Source organism: Camelus ferus, chromosome 17 (genome assembly GCF_009834535.1).
Source record: "Camelus ferus isolate YT-003-E chromosome 17, BCGSAC_Cfer_1.0, whole genome shotgun sequence".
In the NCBI taxonomy this organism is placed as follows: domain Eukaryota; kingdom Metazoa; phylum Chordata; class Mammalia; order Artiodactyla; family Camelidae; genus Camelus; species Camelus ferus.
Genome location: NC_045712.1, coordinates 22,553,984 through 22,575,947, shown reverse-complemented (window position 1 = coordinate 22,575,947; position 21,964 = coordinate 22,553,984). Strand labels below are relative to the sequence as shown.

Sequence of the window (21,964 nt, the reverse complement as noted above, 5' to 3'; positions counted from 1 at the left end):
ATGTGGGCTCCTCCATGACAATGTCCCCCAGCCCAGCCAGGTCAGCTCTCCTCTCACATGTGCTTCTGTTAGATGCTCACGGTACGTTGTCGACATCAGGACCACCCATGTCTCTCTCCGTTAGCTGATGAGCAGCTGCTCAAGGTCACAGGTAGGGTTGTGTTTGTCTCACGCGATGCCTGCTACACGCTGGTTACTTAGTGAAAAGTGATGGAAGGAAGACAGGAGTGAAGGGGTGAGCCTGTGGGTGTAGCCTCTTGGTATCAGATACTACCTGCTTTTCTGTCACAGATTTGGGCAGAGCAGAGTGGCCAATTGTGAATGCATTTTCTTCTGAGCCTCCACTTGACCTTTGGAAAGGCTTATGCTGGTTAGAAAGCTGTCAATTACAGTTTCTGCCCAAAGTTGGCACTGTGGTCATCCATTGGGTCAAATGCTACCCAGGCAACCCCTGGAAGGAATTGGTAAGTGAGCTGACTGCCTTAGTAAACAGCAAGATGCCGATCACTTGTCCAGGTATCTTCAGACCTGCAGAGGTGAGAGACCCCAGGCAGCAGAAGGAACCTGGACTTGGGCTGCCTTTCTCATTTCCATTGCACAGACCTTGCCTCTTACTGTGTGCCACGCCCACACTCTGTCCTGTTGGGGGTCCAGGCTCTGTTTCCAGGAGCCTAGAGTCAGGCGGGAGACCACATTGACGACAGTCAGGATAGAGTTCTTAGAAGCAAGGGAGCTTCCTGGCCCCAAGCCCATGTCAGTCTGGTTTATGATATTAAATTTCTGGAGTCAGAAGTGTTTCTGAGTAATAGATGTTATTGCATGTGGCTGACTTGCTTGGTCCTTTCAAATGGGTGAGGCTGGCTCTGGCCGGGCTGGTAGGGACTGCTGGTTCCACTGAGGGGACCCAACTCAGCATTCAGTTGTAGGAGACCCTGCTGTCACCGGCCAAGAGGGGAGAGCATGGAGGTGGGCGCATGGTGGAAGCCCTTGCCTCACCTTCTGGTTACCCAGACACTGCGGTGACTTTGTCAGCAAAGGGGAGGGGGCTGAGTCATACTCACTTGACAGTGATTTTACTACATAGGCGGCTACTAAACAGGGAAACGAGATGTGGGAAGAAGGGGCGGGCTGGCATTTTCTGCCTCCCGTGGACCCCTGGCAGAGCCACCTGGTCAGAGCCTGTGACTCCAGCCACCTGCACCAACTGAAGCCTCCTGTCACCTAGATTAGTGGAGTCAGCTTTCAGTCGAGGAACCCTCAGGAATTTCGGCACAGTTTTGTGAGTGCAGTTGGACACTCTGGAGAGAGTGAGGATGAGATGATTGGAGAGTTCCAGGACCCCACACAGTGCATCAAGCCCTTGTTGTGCTAATTTAAAGTGACTTTCCACACCACAGTGGGCCAGGACTGGCCAGTTGGAGAATGGTTTGTAGGCTGATAGGAAGGACCCAAAGGTGAATACTGATGATTCTGCAGAGACAGAAGCAGAGAGAGAGAGGAGCTATTCAGGAACAAAGTCTAAAGTAGGTGAGAGGGGCATTGAGTCCACAGTGGGTGGGCATGGCCTCGGTAGATGGTGGATAGCAAGAGGTGGAGCAGAGCACGTGGAGCGGCCGCGGGTGGGGCTGGCCGTGTGCCGGGGCGGGAGAGGAGGGACACCGGGTCTGCCACTGTTCTGTACCCTGGAGCCCCAGTTACTGATGACCATGCATTTATAAGGCATCAGCTCCTGCCTAGAGGTGCAGGGAGGGATCACCAGGCTCTGGAGCCTTGGGTTGCTGTTAACCCACATAAAAAAGGTCAGACCCTGCCCTCAGTAGTTGGGAGAATCTTACATTATTTAAGATGGAATTTGAAAAACAATCTCAAACCGTAAGTCAGTGTTATAGCTCCTCCGTAAACGCACTTGGGGTGATTAACAGTGACTAGAAGGAACATCCCAGTTACCAGAACAGCCAATGTGTCCTCGTTCTCTGCAGTGTAGTAGAAGGCGGGGACTCCGCGGTGGCTTCCTCTGGGCCTGCACTGGATCACCAGTTCATGGGACCTGACACTTCAAAGGACTTTCTGTTCTGGTTTTCTGGATCCAGCACTAAGTGTACCCAGTTGTAAGCACGCTGGGCTCCTTTTTATGTAATTCAGACCTGAATTTTTATTTCCAAAACATGCTCCAACTTGTTGAAAAGATGCAGTTGAATTGCAGACAGAATCGTTGACCTTGCACCCAGAAGCCTCCGTGCTCCCCAACACCCACTCCAGTTGAGAGCTTCCTGGGGGGTATCAGGAGACAACAGGCACTAATTTAGCACCTACTGTGCTGAGCCCAGAGGAGGACATAAAATGTATGCCATGTATCTACAGATTTATAAGTCACAATCTTAGGGATGTTGTACCTTCAACAAGATACGAGGACCTGAAATAACAGGAACCAGGTAGAGCTGAATGACAGGAGGGTGCAGGTTGGTGGAAGGAGGAGGCGTTGCCACAAGTCAAGCACTAACTGGGTTCATGGCTCTGGGCTAGGTGGTGGGATTAGTGGAGGAGGGGACAGAGCAGTCATCACGGTCCCCATCAGAGGGCTTTCTGCAGGATAGGCCAGCAGGCAAAGACCCCAAATTCAGACCTGAAAGAGATGCAGAGTCACCATGACAGTAAGTGCATCAGGAGCATCTGAAAAGGAGCCATCGGGGAATTGGCATTTGATTTGACTGTGAAGAAGGAAGTGGATTTGGGCAGATAGAGGCCTGGATTGCAGAGATGTCAGGAGGTGGGGAAGAACCTGGTGGTGGTTTTGAGGGATGGAAAGGTGTCCTCTTAGCCTGGAGGATGCATAAGGAGGGGAGGAAAGCCAGAGCTGTGGTGGAAGGAGAGCGTGTAGGGTTTGGGCCTTCTTTGGAGGACAGTTGAGTGGCAGCATCGACCCTCAGCACTTCTTTCCCTGGGAGACCTGCCATGGCCTCCCTGCAGCGATCCCCAGGCCCCACACCCACCTCTGTGCCTCGGACCTCATGCATTGCTGTGCCTGTCTCCCTGTGAGCCGTTGCCACATGTCTGTGTCCCTTTAGACCCAGAGCTCTGTGAGGACCACCTGCCACAGGGCACACCCTTTGCAATAGTTGGACTAGTGGACAGGAGGAAGGGATACTGGTTTGTTTCAAGGCCACAGAAGTGACAATGTGTGAAATGTCAACCACAGTGCTCTTAAAGTGGGAGAAGAGAAGAAAGTGGGATGATTGGGGACCCTTCTCCATCATCCAGTGAGGGGTTGGGGTCACGACCCTGGGTGCCAGGGCATGGTCACCAAATGCCTCTCTCTGTCCTGCAGACACTCAGCTTGGTTCAATGCTGTCCAGGGCCGTGATCTTCTGTGTGTGTGTGTGTGTGTACATACGTGTGTGCCCTCTCACACATGCAGGTGCCCCTGCCCCATGTCACTCTCCACTGGTGGCCAGTATCATCACTTCCCTTTGGCCCTTGAACCCCACCGGGTTGCCGTGGGTGCCGCGGGGCCCAGGTGTGTCCCCACGTGGTCGGCATGGCGTCTCATTGCTATGTGCTCATAAACGTCTGCCCCGCCCACTCTGTCCAGGGGTACTTTAGTGATGCCTGGAACACGTTTGACTCCCTCATCGTAATCGGCAGCATTGTAGACGTGGCCCTCAGCGAAGCTGACGTGAGTATGTGCCCGCCTGGGGCGCCCGCCTCCCATCCTCTCTGTCTGTGCACCTCCACTCCCGCCCTGCACTGCATCACCTGGACAAGTCACAGAGCCCAGTCGTACTTGGTCGAACACCAGGAGTTTTCTAATGAGAGATGAACAGAAGAGGCCTTTTAGGGTAGAGCCTGATCCCGGGCCTTTCTTGACACAAAGCACCTTTGGGAGGGCCGACTGCTTTGCACTATCACCCAGGTCACTGGCAGGCAGGGCAAGAGAGGCATCTGGAACTGTTTTATCTGCTGTGTCAGAAGTGGTACCCAAAGTGATGTACCTACAACATGTTTGCTTTAGGGCGATTTTTCAAGTAGCCAGGTGGCTTAATGCTAGAATGTTCCCCTTTTATAACACTGTCCTTTTCTTCTTTTTTCCCCCGTTGTGCTTCCTCTCTTCTGTGGCTTCTGAATGCTTGCCCTCACAGCACTATTTCACTGATGCATGGAACACTTTTGATGCCTTAATTGTTGTTGGTAGCGTCGTTGATATTGCTATAACTGAAGTGAATGTAAGTAGCAAACTTTGTGTCCTATAACCTGATTGTTTTCGTTAAGTCTAATGGGGAGGAGACCAGAAACCCTCCCCATGGATCTCTGAGCACTTTAGAAATTCATGCACACATTCATTTCAAAAGGCGAAGAACAGTTTGTCGTCTTCCCTCCCTCCCCCCACCCCTCTCCCCTGAATGAGAGTGGGGAAGTAAGTGTAGAATTGCTATTTTGGAACAAATACACCATTTTAAAAGGAGACCTTATTAGGACAGTATGGAGGTTCCTTAAAAAACTAAAAATAGACACACCAGCAATCCCACTCCTGGGCATATATCTGGAGAAAACTATAATTTGAAAAGACATATGCACCCCAGTGTTCACAGCAGCACTATTTATAATAGCCAAGACATAGAAACAACCTGAATGTCCATCAACAGATGACTGGATAATGAAGATACGTGTGTATACACACACACACACACACACACCCCACTTGATGGAATACTACTCAGCCATAAAAAATAGTGAAATAATGCCATCTGCAGCAATATGGATGGACCTAGAGATTATCAGGTTGAGTGAAGTCAGACAGAAAAAGACAAATATCATATGATACCACTTATATGTGGAGTCTAAAAATAATGATATAAATTCTATTTACAAACTAAAAACAGACTCACAGACATAGAAAACAAACTGGTTACCAAAGGGGAAAGGGCAGGGAGTGATAAATTAGGGGTTGAGGGGTTGAGACACACATTACTATATATAAAATAGATAAACAACAAGGATCTACTGTATAGCACAGGGAACTATATTCAATTTCTTGTAATAAGATATAATGGAAAAGGAAAAAAAGACCTTATTAAAATGTTAAGGGCCGGGAGTTAATTATGTGAGTATGTGAACATTATTGCTCACTAGCTGTGTGACCTTGGCAGGACACCCGGCTGCTTTGTGCCTCAGTTTATCCATTTGGAAAGTAGAGCTCATAATATTTGCCTTGGTACCCACTGTGGCACCCACCATGGTGGGTACCAAGGCACAGGGGGGATGCCCCACAGCTGTGCCCTGAGCACGTGGCCACCACCTTGGGTGTCCTCACCTGTACCCTGTGTCTGCCAAGTCCTTCCAGTGACCCTGGGTAACGTCCCTGTCCTAGCTCCCCAAATATCGATGCAGATTGAAGGCTGCCCTGGGCTAGGGGACAGAGGGCATAGTGTGTATCAGGGGAGGGTGTCAGTGCTTGCTCCTTTGTTGCACCCAGTTGAATTCTTTGTTGAGGGAACAAGTGCAGTAGCAGCGTGGTAGCTAGAGTGAACCTCCTGTAGGAAGCACCCTGAGAATGCTCCTCAGCATTCAGGGGCTCCAGAAAGGGGAGCAGTGCCTCCCACTCGCCCTTCTTGGATCTGACCCATGCCTAGACTGGAAGGGCCCGAGACCAACAGAAATGGCCCTGCCCACCTGGCCTGTCCCCGGTTCATCAGCAGGTCTCTGTGGGTGTCCAGCGTGTGCCACTAGGTTGTGTGAAGCCCTTTTCAGGGATGGGTGGAGCATGAGGGGAGCTGTTGGGCTGTGCTGGCTTCTTGCTCCACACTGCCAGCCTGGCCTTCCTTCCCCAACACCTGGCCGGGAAGGGGTCACCATGCTCTGCCTGGCTGACATCTGTGGGACTGCATGGTCCATCCTGGTGCCTAGACAGCCTGCCTCACATAAAAGTGATGGTGTCTCTGAGTGCCACCAGTCTGGGGGCCAGGCTGATTGTGGAGTGTAGAATAGTGGGACAGCCACTAGCCTGGACCCCAGCCTCTGTTCCCTCGTGGGTCCACTGGGGTGAATGACACCTGCCCTTCCTACTTCGTAGGTACATTGCAATGATAAAATGATAGGAGTAGTTGTGAAGATACTTGTTCAAAACCGAAAGTGTTAGGGAGACAAAATGGAATTATTTTAAATGTAGATTTTCCCAGTATTAATAAGGAAAATGAACTGTAAGACTTTACCACGTGCGTGAGGGTGTGAGTTGAGCCTCATGACACTCAAATTCATGCCATGACAAAGGAGTAAAATGGCATTTTCCTAGACCTCAGTACATGCATCCTCCAACCTCCAGAATCTCAGACTTGTGAATTATTTCACACAAAGTGGAATTCGTATAAATCACCTATAAAATTGACACTCATAATATGTAAATTATGCTTGGTTATAAAATAATCTCATACTAATGGGAGAGCAGCAGGGCTGCTCACCAGGCTGCCGTGGGCTCTCTCCTGAGTTTATGACCAGACATCCACCTGCTTAATCATCTCACAACATAAAGCACTTACAGCCTTCATCAAAGTATGCTTACTTGAACATTCTGGAACCAGACCCTTATGTTAGTCAGAGGCAGCCTACAATGGAAGTGGAAAAACCATAAACAACAATTTCAGCACGTCCCTCCGTGCTTCAAGTGTTGTGCAGGTGGTAGGGTGAAGGCTTCGTTTCTGGGCACCAGGATGTGGCCAGGGTTTGTTCACCCAGCAGACAGCCCAGCTCTCTAATGCCTGACCCACACACTGGCTGCCGGGTGCTCGGTGACAGCACACGCCAGCTTCTGGGCTGCCTCGCCGTGTGCTGCGGGCTGGCACCCACTGCACCTTCCCCTCTGGTTCAGCCCTGCTCTTCATTGTCTCTGACATGTTCCCCTTCACCTTCCATCAGTCAGGAAAGCCACAGGTCTATAAAAGCCCACATGAAGTTTTTTAGGTAGCACTTGACATTGGAGTGTCCATACAATCCAGGCTTTCGTTGACATTCAGTCATACCAGTTAACTTCCTTGTACTGTTTTTCAGTGTGTAACCATTCCCCTGGTCAGATGAAGGCTGAGACCAAAGCTTCCTGAGCCCAAAGCAATGCCAGTTCAATGCCCTGGGCCAGTAGAAACCCCCTTGGGGGACCTCGGTATTCCTGTGCTGGGCCTCAGCGCAGAGGGAATGCTCAAGGGCCCCTCTTGATTCGGTCCTTTGTCACATCTTTGTTGGGCATCTACAAAAAGATAGAAGAGACTGGGTGCCCCTACCCTCTGCTGACATAACTGTCTGCGGGGAGTTGGTGGTTCTTCCACCCCATCTCCTGCACATCAGGTTCCCCAGGGAAGCAATGCACATCATTTTCCTTGGTGGCCTTGCCCCCCAAGCTCCTGCGTCAGCTGAGCATGAATATTCTTGGTCCATTGTTGGCTGTTTTTAGCTACCATACGTCATCATTTTTTGCGATGTTTAACTTGCTGTGCTCTCTCTCCCAACCTCTGTTGATCTTTCTTTTCTGTTGCCTAATTGATTTTCATGTTGGTTTTATTTTTAGAAAATTGTAGCGGCAAGTATATATAAACATATATACGGTGAAGTCGTTGTTAAAGCAAAAGCGCTCGAAAGACTGTATACTTGTCTTTGGCTTCCCCACCTTTGGTTTTCACTGAGTTTCACAGGAGTGCAGTGGGTTGTGGTCATCTAAATTGTGTGCTGTGCCCTATTTCATCATCTCCAGCCTGGGGCCTGAGCTGGGACCATCTTGGTCTGTCATGCTTGGCTCTGTGACATGCCAGAATAGTCTTCAAAAATGAGTGATCTGGCCTGGAAATGAGAAATTGAGCTTGCGTTTGCATCTTTGTGCAGACATTTTGGATGGCCCTTTCCGTTGTCCTGCTTGCACGCTCACCCAGCCCTCTCCATCTTGCTGCCCCGCTCCCACGCCCCACACCCTGCCACGGTCATGGTTTGATAGCTTTCGTGGACTTGTCTTCATCACAGTTGATCATAACTCCACCAAGCTGCTAAAATGTCAGATGAGGAATGGCAGGCTCACTTTTTCCCCTTCTCCGATGCTTGTTTGTCCCTTGAATAGTGAAATGACCCAGCGTTGTAGTCACCCTAACCTAGGGAATGGCCGTGGCTGACATTTAGTCTTTTCCATTATCGTTATTGCCAGGGAGGCAAAATGCTTGTTTAGAAGCCATGCCTGCCTTGTTATTACTTAAGAGCATGTAAAAAGTCAGTAGGAAGCTCACTCCCAGGGACCCAAGATTGGCCCCTGACTTGTCATGTACTCAGGTTAGACCAGCTGGCCAATAGCTACACTCAGCCTCTTTTCTGAACCCCCGATCAGGTTGTTCAGCCCTCCTATTCCTTATGCTACCCTTTTCTAGGGACCAGATTGCTGGTTTGTGGACACAAACTCAGCAATCCCAAGTACAGAAGCCCTCCATTCCAGAGGTGTTACAAACCAGGTCAGAAGTAGTCAGAGGGGGCTCCTCCCAAAGATTCTCCAGGATGCCTCAGGGTAACTGGTTTGCTGGGATGCTGGTTTGCTTCTTGTCTGAAATGGAAGACTGCATCCTTTCAGCTTTTCCAGAAAAACATGGGAATGAATGCAGAAGGTGCAGACCCATCCCTTTGATGGCACTTGGGAAACTCAGGGCTGGTTTGGCTCCGTGGTTGCGGGGGGCTGGCCCAAAGCCTACATTGCTAGAACCTGCTTGGGAGCCCTGTGGGGAGGAGCTTTGCAGACCCTGGCATATATTTTGGCTTCCTGAGGCTGAAGGCCCATTTCCCTGTAGGGTTTCTAGATGAAGGATGTGGCATCTCAGGAAGGAGTTACCAAAGTCATCTAGTCCAGGCCCTGGGATGACACTGGAAATCCCTCTATTGAAAAGCAATCACTCAGCCCCTAGCGCTGTCTTTGGAAAGGCCCCTGGGGAGTGAGTTCTTCCCCAGTTTCCCGGGCTCTACAGGTGTCCTGTGATCCATCCTGGGAGTCTGGCAGGACGTCAGCTTGCTGATGGTCCATTCCCACCCTCCACCAGCTCCCTGCATTTCCAAGCCTCCTCCATCCCTTGTAGGGAAGGCAGAGAGGGTATCTCCTCTCTCTGTACCGTTCTGAGTACTGAACCCTTATCAACCCCAAAAGAACCTTTGCTGAGCTGTAACAGCCTGAGTGAGCTTTTCTTGTGCTGCCACTCTGTGTGGTCACTCCAGACCTCCAGGGAATGTGTTGGTGTGGGTGACCAGCTGAAGACATGGCCCAGCTTTACCCTGGCCAAGGGCCACCATCCTCAGCTCTGGCTGTAGGTTGGTATCACCTGGGAGCTTTTAAAATTCCCAAACTCGGGCACATCCCAGATCAATTCCATAAAAATCCTTGGGGTGGGACCTCGGCATCAGAGTTTGTTAAAGGTTCCCAGGCAGTCCCAGCGGGCAGCCTGGGGTGGGAGCTGGCCTGCCCTTCTCATCAAGCTGGCGTTTGTAGTTTAGGCAAAGCCATCCTCAGGGTCCCTCAGTGTGTAAGATATTTTGGCAGCTTGCACTTTCCCCTAGTGCTACCCGTGACATCCTGCCCTGCGCAGTCCTCCCTGCCCAACATGGCGTGGGGGGAGGGAGGTGTCACAGGCTGCACTGGGGGTGCACGCAACCTGGTGTGCCGTTTGCTCTGCCCTTCCTTTCTTGCATGTTGTGCTGCCTTGCCCCTCCACAAATGCTGTCTCTTCCTCTTTTTTTTTTTTAAACAAAAGACTACCCATGGTTTCACCTTCATAGCCCAAGATTTGTCATGCTTCAAAGATACCAGTTGAAAAGGAGATGTGCGCTTCAAAAGTCAATTTGGCTGCTGACTTCCCCGTATAAGAGGGGCATAACAGGCCCATCAGACTTGGGGTAGGCTGGGGAGGGGCAAGCAGGAGAAGCCGTGGCCTGAAAGTGTCTTCCTCAACCATACAGCTTCCTTATTCTCTTGCAGGTCCAAAGTATAAGTTATGGACATTGCAAAAGTATACTGTAGAGTGTCTGTCTTATGCACACTCTGGTCCCCTTGAGCATAGGCAAGCATACAAACACACCCCCACACACTCCAGCTGCATGGGCGAGACTGGAGCCTCCTGCACACAGCCCTTAGGGAGATGGTGTGGGAGAGATTGAGAACTTTGGGAAATAAATTCCTTCACTTGATAAAGTCATTGAGTTAAAAAACATCATCTGTCCCTTTAAGGAGATGAGATAACAGAGGGAATATAGAAAGAGTGACTGGGCTTTAACCAGCCTATTGGAGAGTCCACATTCTAAGCATCCCAAGTGAAGCAGAAACCTCTTTAGCCCCAGCAGAACCTGTTAGTCCAGTTGAATTTCAGTTGTGATGTGATATGCTCAGACTCCTTATATTTTTTGAATTTTATAGAGTTTTATGTTTGGTCTCAGGAGGCAGCCATTGATGAGAGTGAGACTTTAGAACGGAGTTTTTCCTTTCCCTGTATCTCCAGGGAGGAGAGCCCATCAGATGAGGGTGTGTGGCCATGCGTGCACACACATCCCTTAGCTGTGCAGACACCATGCAGAGAGGCTCCCTAGAGCCCTGGAGAGTACTCAGCCATCCAGGCCCCCAACCAGAAGAGCCTCCTTCCTTTGCTGGCTGCCGGGTAGACAAGCTGCTTCAGCTGAGGTGACCCCCCCCAACCCCCACCTTGAAGGGAAAAGAATGGCTGTCATTTCCCGGCTCTTGTTCAGTCTCTACTGTTTAAAGATGCCTCCTGATATTTGTGAGTTTGCTTACAATCTCTGCATTCTCATAAACACTTATTGAACCTCTAGTAAGTTCCAGACACCATGGTGGGCACTGAGTGGAGTGAGGCAAGGTCCCTGCCCTCAGGGGGCTCACAGGCTGAGCGGGGAGGCAGATGACCACAGGGTGATGGTGCAGGGATTCTGCACCCTGGGGCCCAAGTGGCAGGAGCCCAGCCAGACCTGGGGTGAAGCAGCACTGCTGAAGTTCAGGGCAAGCTGCTGCTAAGTTGTTTCTTCTCAAGAGCCACACAGAGCTAAGCTTTCTGGGTTGGGCAGTGAAGGCTTCTGGAGGGAAACCAGCCCCTCTCCTGCAGTGCCCGGCTCCTTGGCTGCCCCACCAGAGAGGGCCCCACTGGACACGTGCTGCCTAGGTGTGCGGCTCCGGGAAGAGAGTGGGGTCCAGGAGGCTTGTGGACCACAGGGAGCTCCCACCCTGTTTGCCTTGTTTAGTAGAGCCTTTCTGTTCCTCAGGGTTAGGGATGGCCTGCCGCAGAGTGGTTAGTTCCTCAGACCCACAACCCTGACAAAGAAAAGAGAACCAGTCTCCCCACAGAAGCGGAGTCCTCCTCTGCATTTTCGGGTTCAGGACAGCTGAGGTCTTGCAGCATTACCCTTTACTGGATGTCTGTCAGCCTTGGAACATTACGTCCTGGGTGTGAGTTAGAAAGCAGCATGTCTGAGCCTGTGTCAGCACTGCCCGCCCTCAAGTCAGTTCCAGGCAGTGCCGCTGGTGTTTCCTCAGGAAGGGAGCAGATGTATTACCCTAAGACATTCACCACAAATTTTTAAAAAGAGGGAGGGGCCGTCCTCCTGACCACCTGCTTCCTTCCCAGTTCATTAATACATTTTCAATCTTTGATTTCTTAAAGCCAACTGAAAGTGAAAGTGTCCCTGTCCCAACTGCTACACCTGGGGTAAGATCAGTGACTAGTCCCCGGGGCCTGGGCCTTTTCCTTGAGTTTATTTGACCATGCTGAGTTTTCCACTAGTTGTTCTGTATTCTCCATGATTGTCCTTCCAGAGCAGTGTCTGCAGTGGTTTGCATTCATCATCAGTGTCCAGTACTCTTGACCAGCCCAGCGTCCCCCTCTTAACACACTAGACCGTGTGGACATGCATGTGCTGTGTGGACGCGGTTTTCCAAGCCCTGTGTTGTTAGCATGTAACTTTTCCTTTCATATCATGCTTCTTAAGGTGAAAAGGCCCTAGAAACACATCTTTAATTCTTACCTCTGCCACCTTTGTTTGCATCTTTTGCTGTTTTTCTGAAAGTGTTGCATGTTCTACTTTCCATTGGGTTTGACCTCTCCATAATAACCCTTCAGAACTCTGAAGAGAGCAATAGAATCTCCATCACCTTTTTCCGTCTTTTCCGAGTGATGCGCCTGGTGAAGCTTCTCAGCAGGGGGGAAGGCATCCGGACATTGCTGTGGACTTTCATTAAGTCCTTCCAGGTAAGCGCCGTGCCCGCGACTTCTTTGTCTTTGAAGAATATGTGTGAGTCGGCAGTTGTCCTCTAGTGTGGAGGGTCCAGACTCCCTTCTGGGTGACCACCTGGGTCTGTAGAGAACATGGGATGCTGAGGAGACCCGGCCCAGCGTTGCTCGGGTAAACCCAACAGGATTACTTGCTTAAAGGAAGCAGAGGAGAAAGAAGTAAGGACCAGTGGCTGAGAGGTGGGCAGCATTTCCCAGGCTGACTGAGATGCGAGGCTCCCCACCCCTCCACCCTCCTCAGGATGCCCTGTGTGATTGGTGATGTCTGAGTGCGTGAGGGTCCTGGCCAACCTCTGGAAGCCAGACAGCTTCTCCCCTTAAGTCTGCCACAGTCTTTGTTGTCCTCTGTTGGCCAACCTAGATACGAATCAGAGACCACTCGACTGGGGCCAGCACGCCATCCCCAGTCACGAGTTGTCCAGTGCCTGGGAGGGTTACAGAGTGGGGGACATCTGGGTATGAAGTAGGTCGTCTTTGTCATCTGGGATTCTCCAGGCTGGTGCATCCTAGTTCCAGACTGTTCCCCAACAGAACCCAGCTTCTCCTGTACCTCCCAGCACGCACCCTAGATGTTCTAGCCTCCTGGACTTGCACCACTGGGGAGGCGCACAGATTCTTGTCACTAGGCGCACCAGGTGGGGGGTTTGAAGGTGTGCATGAACAGCAGAAAGTGAGTCACTGATCTTTGTTTCTTCGTCATTTGACTATTTTTAATTCAAAGGTAGTACATGCTCATACTAACCAAGGATACACAAAGCACAAGTTCCACCCCCACCCCCACCCCCACTCCCACCACCTCTGAGATAACTGGTGTTACTATCCCAGGAAACATTTTTCCGCAATGGGTGAGGTGGTAACAGGTAAAGAGAAGAAGGGATGACATCTAGGGAATGAGGTAGATTCAAAAACTGAAAGAAGGAAAATCTCAAGTCCTTTTGGGGAAAATGAGGCTGTAGGAGGAACGGGAATGCAGCTCTGAGAGGGGCAAGGGCAGAGCAGGGCCTCAAGCAGGTGAGCCTTGGTCCTGGAAATGGATAAAATCCTAGATGGTTGCTATAAACACAAAGTACCACAGTTTGTGGACAAACTTCTATAAAAATAGAATGAATTCATGTAATAATGTCATTCTTACTTTTTAAAAGAAACAATTTAACTTTTTTTTTTAAGATTTGATTATTGCAGATAAATTCGTGTCTCAGAGTAGCAGTTGATAAAAATTGAGAAGCGGTGCCAACTAAATTTTTAAACATTCACTAATCTAGGAGAAAATGCATGTAGATATAGTGAGGATAGCCTGGAACCAAGCTTGTGGGACCCTGTTAGCCAGTCCAGCTGTGAGGATGGAGCCGCTGCACTGGGCCAGCTGGCAGTCACAAATCCAGAGTTGGCACAGTCAGAAAGATTTTTAGCCATTGGCTTTCAGGTGACCTTTCTCAGCAGAGAAAGTGGAGGCTTTACGCATGTGTGCTTGGCATTAAGTTTAACAATCTGGGCGCTCCCTGGAGGCCTGCCACGCACACGGACACCTTCTGTCACCTGCGGTGAGGTAGAAAAGCAGTTGAGGAACCTTGGATTAAGGGACCAGGGGTCTGACCCGACGTGTGCTGGTATTTGATGTTCCTAAGGGGAGCCCAGGCTTGGTGACAGCTCAGCCAGCTCCTTTTCTTTCCTGGACCAGCCGCCAGCTCTGCTCTTCTTTCAAAAAGTGTGCATTTTAAGAAAGGTGCCTTGCCTTCAACAGCCACAGCCAGAAAGTGGTTCTTCCACTCTGTCCCAGTGATTCCACTCCTAAGGCTTCACGCTGAAGAAGTACTTCAGCAGATGTCAGGTGATTTTGCATAAAGATGTTCCTTTGTAAAGTAGCCCCTTGGTCCAACCCCAAACACCCCCACAAAAGAAAGTGGAAGCCATCTAATTATCCAGCATTTTGGAATTGTTTCATCAATTACAGTAATTTCACAAAGGAATCCAGCAGTGAATTTAAGCATTACCCTGCGAGGGAATAGTCACTGTTTGACACTGTTCAGGATTAGGATATGCTGTTAACAACTATGTAAAGCACGTCCCACCTGCAGCTTCGTAACACAAGTGTGCACGGGCTGCTGCATGCAGGGCTGAAGTCATCCTGCTGGGCTGGAGTTTAAAAATCTCTTCCTCACCGTTGACATCCTTTCAATATAACACAGACAAGAATACTGTGTGTGCCCCACGTGGGTCTGCAGTCTGTCCCCGAGCAGTTGCTGTCAGGGTTGGGGGCAGGAGGCCCGCATAGAGCCAGGTGCTTCCTCTCTTCCAGGCGCTCCCCTATGTCGCCCTTCTCATAGCCATGCTGTTCTTCATCTACGCGGTTATCGGCATGCAGGTAAGCTCCAGCTCCTCTGTCTCTGAATCCCCTTTGCTGGGTCGCCCCAGATCTGTGGCAAGATGTTCCTTGGGCAGGTGGGCTGGAAGACAGGTCATGATTTTTCAGCCAGCAGCGATGAGAAAGATGTGGTCCAGGGAGCCGGGCCCAGAAGGACATGGGTAGGTTGGAATATGTCAGGGGAAGCTAACCTGGGGACCCTCCCCATTCCCAGTCTGCATCTCAGGAGAGCCAGTCAACTGAGAAAACCCATTATTGATTGTTGCAACAGCAAATGCCGTACTGAAAGAAGCCCTCATTGTCCTATTTTCTACACCCATGTTGCTTAGAAAGTAGTGAGTGAGACAAAAGTCTGTTTATCATCTGAAAACATTACAAATGATTTCCAGATGCTGGCTGCTGAACTCAACTCAGCAGCACCCCTCTAAAAAGAAGCATGAAACCAGGCCCTTCTGTGGCCTGGGCCTGGGGGCTAAGGGGGTGCAGGATGCTTTCCAGCCCATCCTGGGGTGAGGAAGGGAATTAGAACTTCACTCACAGCTAAACCCTGCACGCAGTGGGTGGGTAGGGGGCAGAGCCTCCCAGGAGGAGAGGGTGGTGGAGCAGCTGGTGGCGCTGGACCTCCCCTGAGGCTTCTTTGCTACATTCTCTGCTGGTCAAAGTGCAGCCTTTCAGATAAGGGAGGTTGTGAGTGACAAATAGGTGAAACATCCCCACAGCAGAGAAATGGTGGTGTGTGCCTTTTTATTCTGAAGACAGAGAAGTATTTGCAAGTCATTAGGAATCTTACCAGGAGTTTGGAACGAAGAGTTAGCATGCTTGAGTCCCTCCCTGTAATTCAGCAGTAGGGGATGCCCTGAAGGGTCTTTGATGCCTTAATGTCCTCTTACAAAACTAGAGTTGTCTCAGAGAACCCCAGACTCCTCACACACGCCACCACGGGTTTACTCTTTGCTAGGCATCATGCCCTTCTAAAATGTCAGTCTGTTTCTGTAATTCCCACGAATGAAGTATTTACTACCTTCCCCTGGCCCTTAGGGCAAAGCCCATCCTCCTTCCCGTAGCCCAGCGGCCCCCCAGGCTTGTTGGCAGCCTGGTCTTTGGTCTGTCCATCTGTCACACTCATGGTCTTTTCATTTCCTGGAGCACCTGTGCCTAGTGGCCTCTGTGCCTTTGCAGGCAGTGCTCCCTCTGCCTGCAGCACTCTTCCCCTCTTGTCACCTGACTGGCTTCTCCTTATCCTTCAGTTCTGAGCCTTCACCTCACTTCCCCTGGAGGCCTACCCTGCCCTCAGCCCCGATCTGTGAGCCTGGCTGTGCCTCCCTGTCGGGCTGGACTAGCCCAGCTCTCATCGGAAGGGGCTGCCTGTCTGGTTACTTCTGCGCCCCTTCTCCCAGGTGGGGACTCCTTGAATGGAGGATGTGCCAGACCTCGGCACCATGTGCCCAGTGGTCAGTATGGTGCCTGGCCCAGTTCTGTTGAATGAATAAAGTGCCAGGCACTCCGAGCAGGCCCTCGTGGGTACTGACCAAACTTGAGTTCTAGATTCATATACAGAGTTTTGGAGAGTTTTTTGCATGACAAAAGCTTTTCTTTTTACCCTAATACTTTCTCTCTATAGATGTTTGGGAAAGTTGCCATGAGAGATAACAACCAGATCAACAGGAACAATAATTTCCAGACCTTTCCTCAGGCAGTGCTGCTGCTCTTCAGGTGACTGAGTCCAGCCCAGAGCAAGCCTGTCTCCCTCTGGGCTCCCAAGTGACAGAGGACGTGTGTTACTCCAGCAGCTGGTCATGGTGGCTTTTTGTATTTGTTTTGTATTCTCAAACAGACACACGATCATTTTAGTCACAGGGGAATTTTGCTGGATTGTGGTCATTCCAATTGTGATGGGCTTAAGGTTTTCCACTTGGGAGTGAGAAGGTCTAGGGAGGCCACCGGGAAGGTACAGGATCTGTGCTTACGCTTGGGAGCGAGTGCCTGAACACAACCAGGAGAAGCGGACATTTAGCAGGAACATAGGGCCTTTTCAGAGCCAACACGGAACATCCTGAGATGTGCAATTTCAAGTTTTATGGGATTTTTTTAACTCCATTTAATAACTGCAAGCAAAGGGCCTTAAAGTGAGAGAACTTTCTAGAAATCATACAAGTAATTCCTAATGACTCTAGTGAGTGGAGAGCAAGTCATCTGTGAGTTAAATGGTTTCTAATTCTTTGCTTTTAACAGAATTGGATGGGGATCTTATCAAGTTGTCAGATGTTAGGTCATTAAAAATAATTAATAATCTTTTAAAAATTATAACATGTGTTTAAAGGAGAGAAGACACCAAAACAAACATCCCCTTATACAAAAAGAATTGATGTACTTGTCTCAGATGGTTAATGTCAATCAGAGGGAGTTGCAGCAGGGCCTGTACTCACTGACAGAAGCTGCATTTGAAAACCAGTAGGAATTTCAGTTTAGGAACTCTCACTAATTCAAACTGGCTTTTTCCCCAAATTACTTATGTTTTGCTCTAAATTTAAAAAAATTTTTTTTCCTTAAGATTTCTTAAAGGTTTAAGCCTCAAAAGCCTTCTTCCCCTATAAAGACCTTTCTTTGCTTAATCCAAAAAAGGTGTGCGACGGGGGAGGCCTGGCAGGAAATCATGCTGGCCTGCCTCCCAGGGAAGCTCTGTGACCCCGAGTCGGATTACAACCCTGGCGAGGAGTACACGTGTGGAAGCAACTTCGCCATCGTTTATTTCATCAGTTTTTACATGCTCTGTGCGTTTCTGGTAAGTGATCAGAATCACCCCACCCCATCAATGGACAGATGCTCCCATAGCTTTTTGGGATTCAGTGATGTCCCGTCAGATGGCTATAGAGTACTTCATGCTGACCGGCACTTTAGACTCCACCGGGCAGGAGAGGGTTTTGCTGAATGAGGCCTGTTTTACTAGCACCTTTGTTGTGAGCAGAGGTTGGATGCTAACTAACAGGCTTCGCCACCCCAGCTTGTTAGGGCTGCTGGTTCCTTTATAAAAATGTCAAAGCTGCTGCACGTAGCAGTGACTTGAGTGTGAGCTATTTGGTGCCAAATTATAAAACTGCAATGTGCTTCAAAAGGTCAGATAATACATTCCTCCTGTCCTCCTGTGAAACTATACGCTATAAAGCTATTTTGGAAAACTAGAAGCCTACCTTTTTCTTAAGTTCTCCAGAAGGAAAGTTTTTACAGCCTCTCGGAGAAGTGGGTCCAAATGTTTTGTGACCGTTATAATTGGGAAGCACTTTCTAGGGGCTAACCCAGCTCAGCCCACTAGAGCTGAAGCTCCCTCTTGATTGGCTTTTACAGATCATCAACCTGTTCGTGGCTGTCATCATGGACAATTTTGATTATCTGACCCGGGACTGGTCAATTCTGGGGCCTCACCATTTAGATGAATTCAAAAGAATATGGTCCGAATACGACCCTGAGGCAAAGTAGGTTGTGTGGCTTGTGTGGGCTGTCTCTGGATATTGCCTGTGCATTTTGTGGAAAGTGGGATGGACTGAGAGCTCAGGCTGGCCAGTGCTGCCCCACACTTCATGCCATACTTTGTCTCCAGGGGAAGGATCAAGCACCTGGACGTGGTCACTCTGCTCCGCCGAATCCAGCCTCCCCTGGGATTTGGGAAATTGTGCCCACACAGAGTAGCCTGTAAGGTAAGTATCCTGTTCTCATGCCTGACAGCCTCTCTTGCGGGGACTCCCAGCTTCAGTCGGCAAACACTAAGTGACTTTCTCCCAAGCCTGATGTCAGGCACTGGGGCTGCCAAGATGAGTGATGTGTGGTCACTGTCCTGAGGAGCTTTCAGATGTGTGACTCTTAGGACACTCTATCAGCCAACAATAAGAATAGGAAAGGAATTACGTAATTTGTCATCAGGTGGCAGGAGTGGGTGCTAACAAGTTGCATCAAGTCCAGCAGAAGAGAAGTAGGAGTTTGTCAGAGCGGGAAGAGTATTTTGCAAATGGGGAGTCTGGATAGCCCAGATGTGGAGGCAGGAGAGTAGGGGGTCATCGGTGTGGCTGGAACACAAGAGAGAGCAGCAGAAAGCCCCAGGCTCAAGCTGAGCATGGCTGTGAGGAGCCTTCTATGCCAGGCTGAGTCCCTTGGAAGAAACGCAAGTAGACTTCCATTCTAGAAAGTTGACTCTTGGCAGTGGAGACGTGAACTGGGGACAGGAGAATGCCCAGGAGACCTGTTGCCATCTTCTCACTGAGAAGTCCGGAGAGCCAGAGGGAGGGCAGTACAAGTGGGCGTGGAGAGGAGGGAACGGCTGAGGGAGCTCCTTGGGAAGCAGAAGGGAGAGGACCTGGTGGCCTGGGCATTTCCCAGCTCGTGTGATGGTGGACGTGGTGACGTGCCCCTCCACTGCTGGAGCTCCTTTGCTGGTGAGCCTGCATCAGGCAGTGACTTTGCAGGGTGGATTCAGCTCTCCCACCTCACCCCTTTCTGAAGTTTTCACATCAGACTCTCTGCGAGCCCTCATCGAGATTTGTTTTCCTTCCACAGAGCTCATGTTGAACCACCTTGAGTCAGTTGTCACAACAGAAAGGATTCCCCCTTTACAGGAGAAGTGCAAGATTTGGCTTTGGGAAGTCTATCCTATAGAAATCCGACTAGGAATTTAAATGGGATGAATCCTGTGTACACAAGATTTTAGTCCATTAATAGGGAGGAGAAAAGGCTTTTAAAATCTTTCTCTTAGAACACCTTGTCAGCCAAAAATAAGAAATTTGGAACTATTAACATTTATAATTCTTTAGCATTTACCAGCCAGGCACCTAGCTGAATCTCAGTGTCTGTGGTCTCCTTTAACCCTTGCCCGAACCCTTTGCCATGAGCCTGGCATCTGCATTTACAGAGGTTACTGAGGCCAGAGAGGATGTCATTCATCCAAGTTCTCTTCAGTTCTCAGTGCTGGTGTTACAGGGGATAGGGGAGAAAAAAGAGAAGCAGAAAGTGGGGATCCAGCTCTGGACGACCAGACACTCAGAGAAACCACATGGTCTCGTACACAACACTCCCCAGTGGTCTCATCAGGGCAGGGTCCTTGAAGGATACTCCGTCCTTTAGGAATAGCAGCAGACCCTAACCCCACAACAGCCTTAAGGACATGCCCAGAATGGAGGCCTGACCCCAAGACACTGGGAGAGACGATTAATGAGAAAGGGAGAGGAATGCGTGAACAGTAAGGGGACTGAACAGTTTTGAAAAACAAAGTGCATCATCCAAGTGCCAGCTTTGTGCTTCATGACTAAATCTTTGACCTTTGTCATCTCAGAGCCCCTTAATTGGTAGATGCCCCCTAGAAGGCCGTTGAGCTCATTGAGGATTGATGAGAGAGAAGCAGAGTAAACATGGAAAAGGGATGCGGCTGTCATTCGTCATTTGCGTTCCATTGAGAAACATTTCTGTTTGCAGAGACTAGTTGCCATGAACATGCCGCTCAACAGTGATGGGACAGTCATGTTTAATGCAACTCTGTTTGCTTTGGTTCGAACGGCTCTTAAGATCAAGACGGAAGGTGAGCCCTCCCTGGAAGCAGGACAGGTGGGAGAAGAGGAAGGGGATGCTGTGTCCCACCTTGATTCCCATCCGGGTCTTTTCTTGTGCAATAGGGGATGTCCAGGGAAGGGGGCAGGGAGGGTAGTGAGACCGTCTGTGCTGGACCCTCTGGCCTGGCCTCCCTCCCTGCCTCCTTCCTCTTTTCCTCCTTCCTCCCTCCCTCCTTTCTTCCTCTCTCTCTCTTTTCCTCCCTCCCTCTGTCTCTTTTTGTCCTGGAAGGTTTACAGAGGGACTCATGCTGCCTGCAGCCCTGGAGAACAGAGAGGCATTGCTGAGTAAAAGAAGCCAGGCTTGTTTTCCCCTCTTCTTTTTGAATTCAGGGAACCTGGAACAAGCTAATGAAGAACTGCGAGCTGTGATCAAGAAAATTTGGAAGAAAACCAGCATGAAACTTCTTGACCAAGTTGTCCCTCCAGCTGGTGGTCAGTGTAATTTATTTCCTAAGTAGTTCTTGGCCAACACACTGGTTTCAATGACAGAGTCTCCAGGAAGCCCAGCATGTTTGCAGAACACTCAAGGTATCAGCCAGAGCAGTAAGGCCAGCAGCCGCAGAAGGCCCTTTGGCCATTGGTGCAATTATCTGGGTTAACGTGAGACCATTCCAGACAAAGGAGAGGGTTCAGTGACTAGGAAACCAAGACCCAGATGACTGAAGCTGGGTTTTCTTGTGGGTGGAGGAACTAGGAGAATAAGCTTACTGCCTGAAAACCAAAAGCCTGTATTTTGGGGGCCCAAAATGAAATACTTAAAACTAGTTTCCATTTATCCTTCAACGTATTGTTGAAAAAGTCTCACAAAAAAAAATTTCAGAAAATGATATTTTCAAAATGTTCTTGTCAAAACTGATTCTATTACCATAATTACCAAAAATGTCCCTTTAATTAGAATTTAGGGTAGAGACAGAATAGGCATGCTTATTTCCTTCGTTGTTTATCACAAAATAACTTACTAAACTTTTTTCAGATTTATATATATATAAAATACATATATATATATATATAAGACAGATACTGTTTTTTCATTTTGGTTGAAGTACACATGAACTTAACAGTGGAGGTGGTTGTTTTTTGACTGTTTTGTTTTCAAGTTTTAAAGGTGCAGGATCGGTTTGCTCAGCGCCCCTACCCCTGGGCGCATTAGAAGCGTTCCGTGCGTTTTATAACCAACTGAACTTTTACGTGTCACTGTTCCTGCAGCCTTCCAGATGGGGCTGGCTCAGGTCTGGAAGCTGACTCCGGAACCCCAAGCCAGGACGGTGGCCACCGTCTCTCTCTCTGAGAAGGTGACAACTCTGGCTCTTGGTGGGGCAGAGAGAGTGGCACGCTGGCCAGCTCCGCTCCTCAGCATGACTCAAGAAGCAATGTGAGCTTTTGTCACTGCCACCCATAGCTGGCAGGGCCACCGGCTCAATGCTGGGAGAGATGGCCCACAAAGAAATGATGAAAAGAAAGTGCAAAAAAAAAAAAAAACAACAGAAAAAACACAAACCAAAAATCCTCCCACCTAGGGAGAGAACCCTGGCTCTCCACAGGAGAACTGATGCTGCACTTTTTAAAACAACTCTTTGGTTTTCGTTCTTTTCTTTTTAGCTGCACACCCAGGTGCTCGCATGGCTGAGATGAATTGCTTTTTCAAATCGTTGTAATGATGTGCTTGAGCTTTTTCTGCAGCCTCCATTCCTTTCAACTCTCAGTCTTTCAGAATATTCTGA

General features: G+C 49.5%; 1 protein-coding gene across 2 annotated transcripts in view; it reads left to right on the top strand.

The window, feature by feature from the left end:
• CACNA1D (calcium voltage-gated channel subunit alpha1 D) overlaps window positions 1–21,964 on the top strand; it is a 294,778-nt gene that overhangs the window by 245,457 nt on the left and 27,357 nt on the right. Inside the window, exons 31-40 of one of the 2 annotated variants that reach the window (XM_032458261.1) lie at window positions 3,590–3,673; window positions 11,664–11,708; window positions 12,120–12,248; window positions 14,587–14,652; window positions 16,274–16,365; window positions 17,275–17,434; window positions 17,995–18,122; window positions 18,248–18,344; window positions 20,110–20,212; window positions 20,574–20,675. In XM_032458261.1, coding sequence (XP_032314152.1) covers window positions 3,590–3,673; window positions 11,664–11,708; window positions 12,120–12,248; window positions 14,587–14,652; window positions 16,274–16,365; window positions 17,275–17,434; window positions 17,995–18,122; window positions 18,248–18,344; window positions 20,110–20,212; window positions 20,574–20,675 — 1,006 coding nt within the window. The remainder of the gene's footprint in view (window positions 1–3,589; window positions 3,674–11,663; window positions 11,709–12,119; window positions 12,249–14,586; window positions 14,653–16,273; window positions 16,366–17,274; window positions 17,435–17,994; window positions 18,123–18,247; window positions 18,345–20,109; window positions 20,213–20,573; window positions 20,676–21,964) is intronic. The other variant, XM_032458260.1, reaches the window with a different exon arrangement.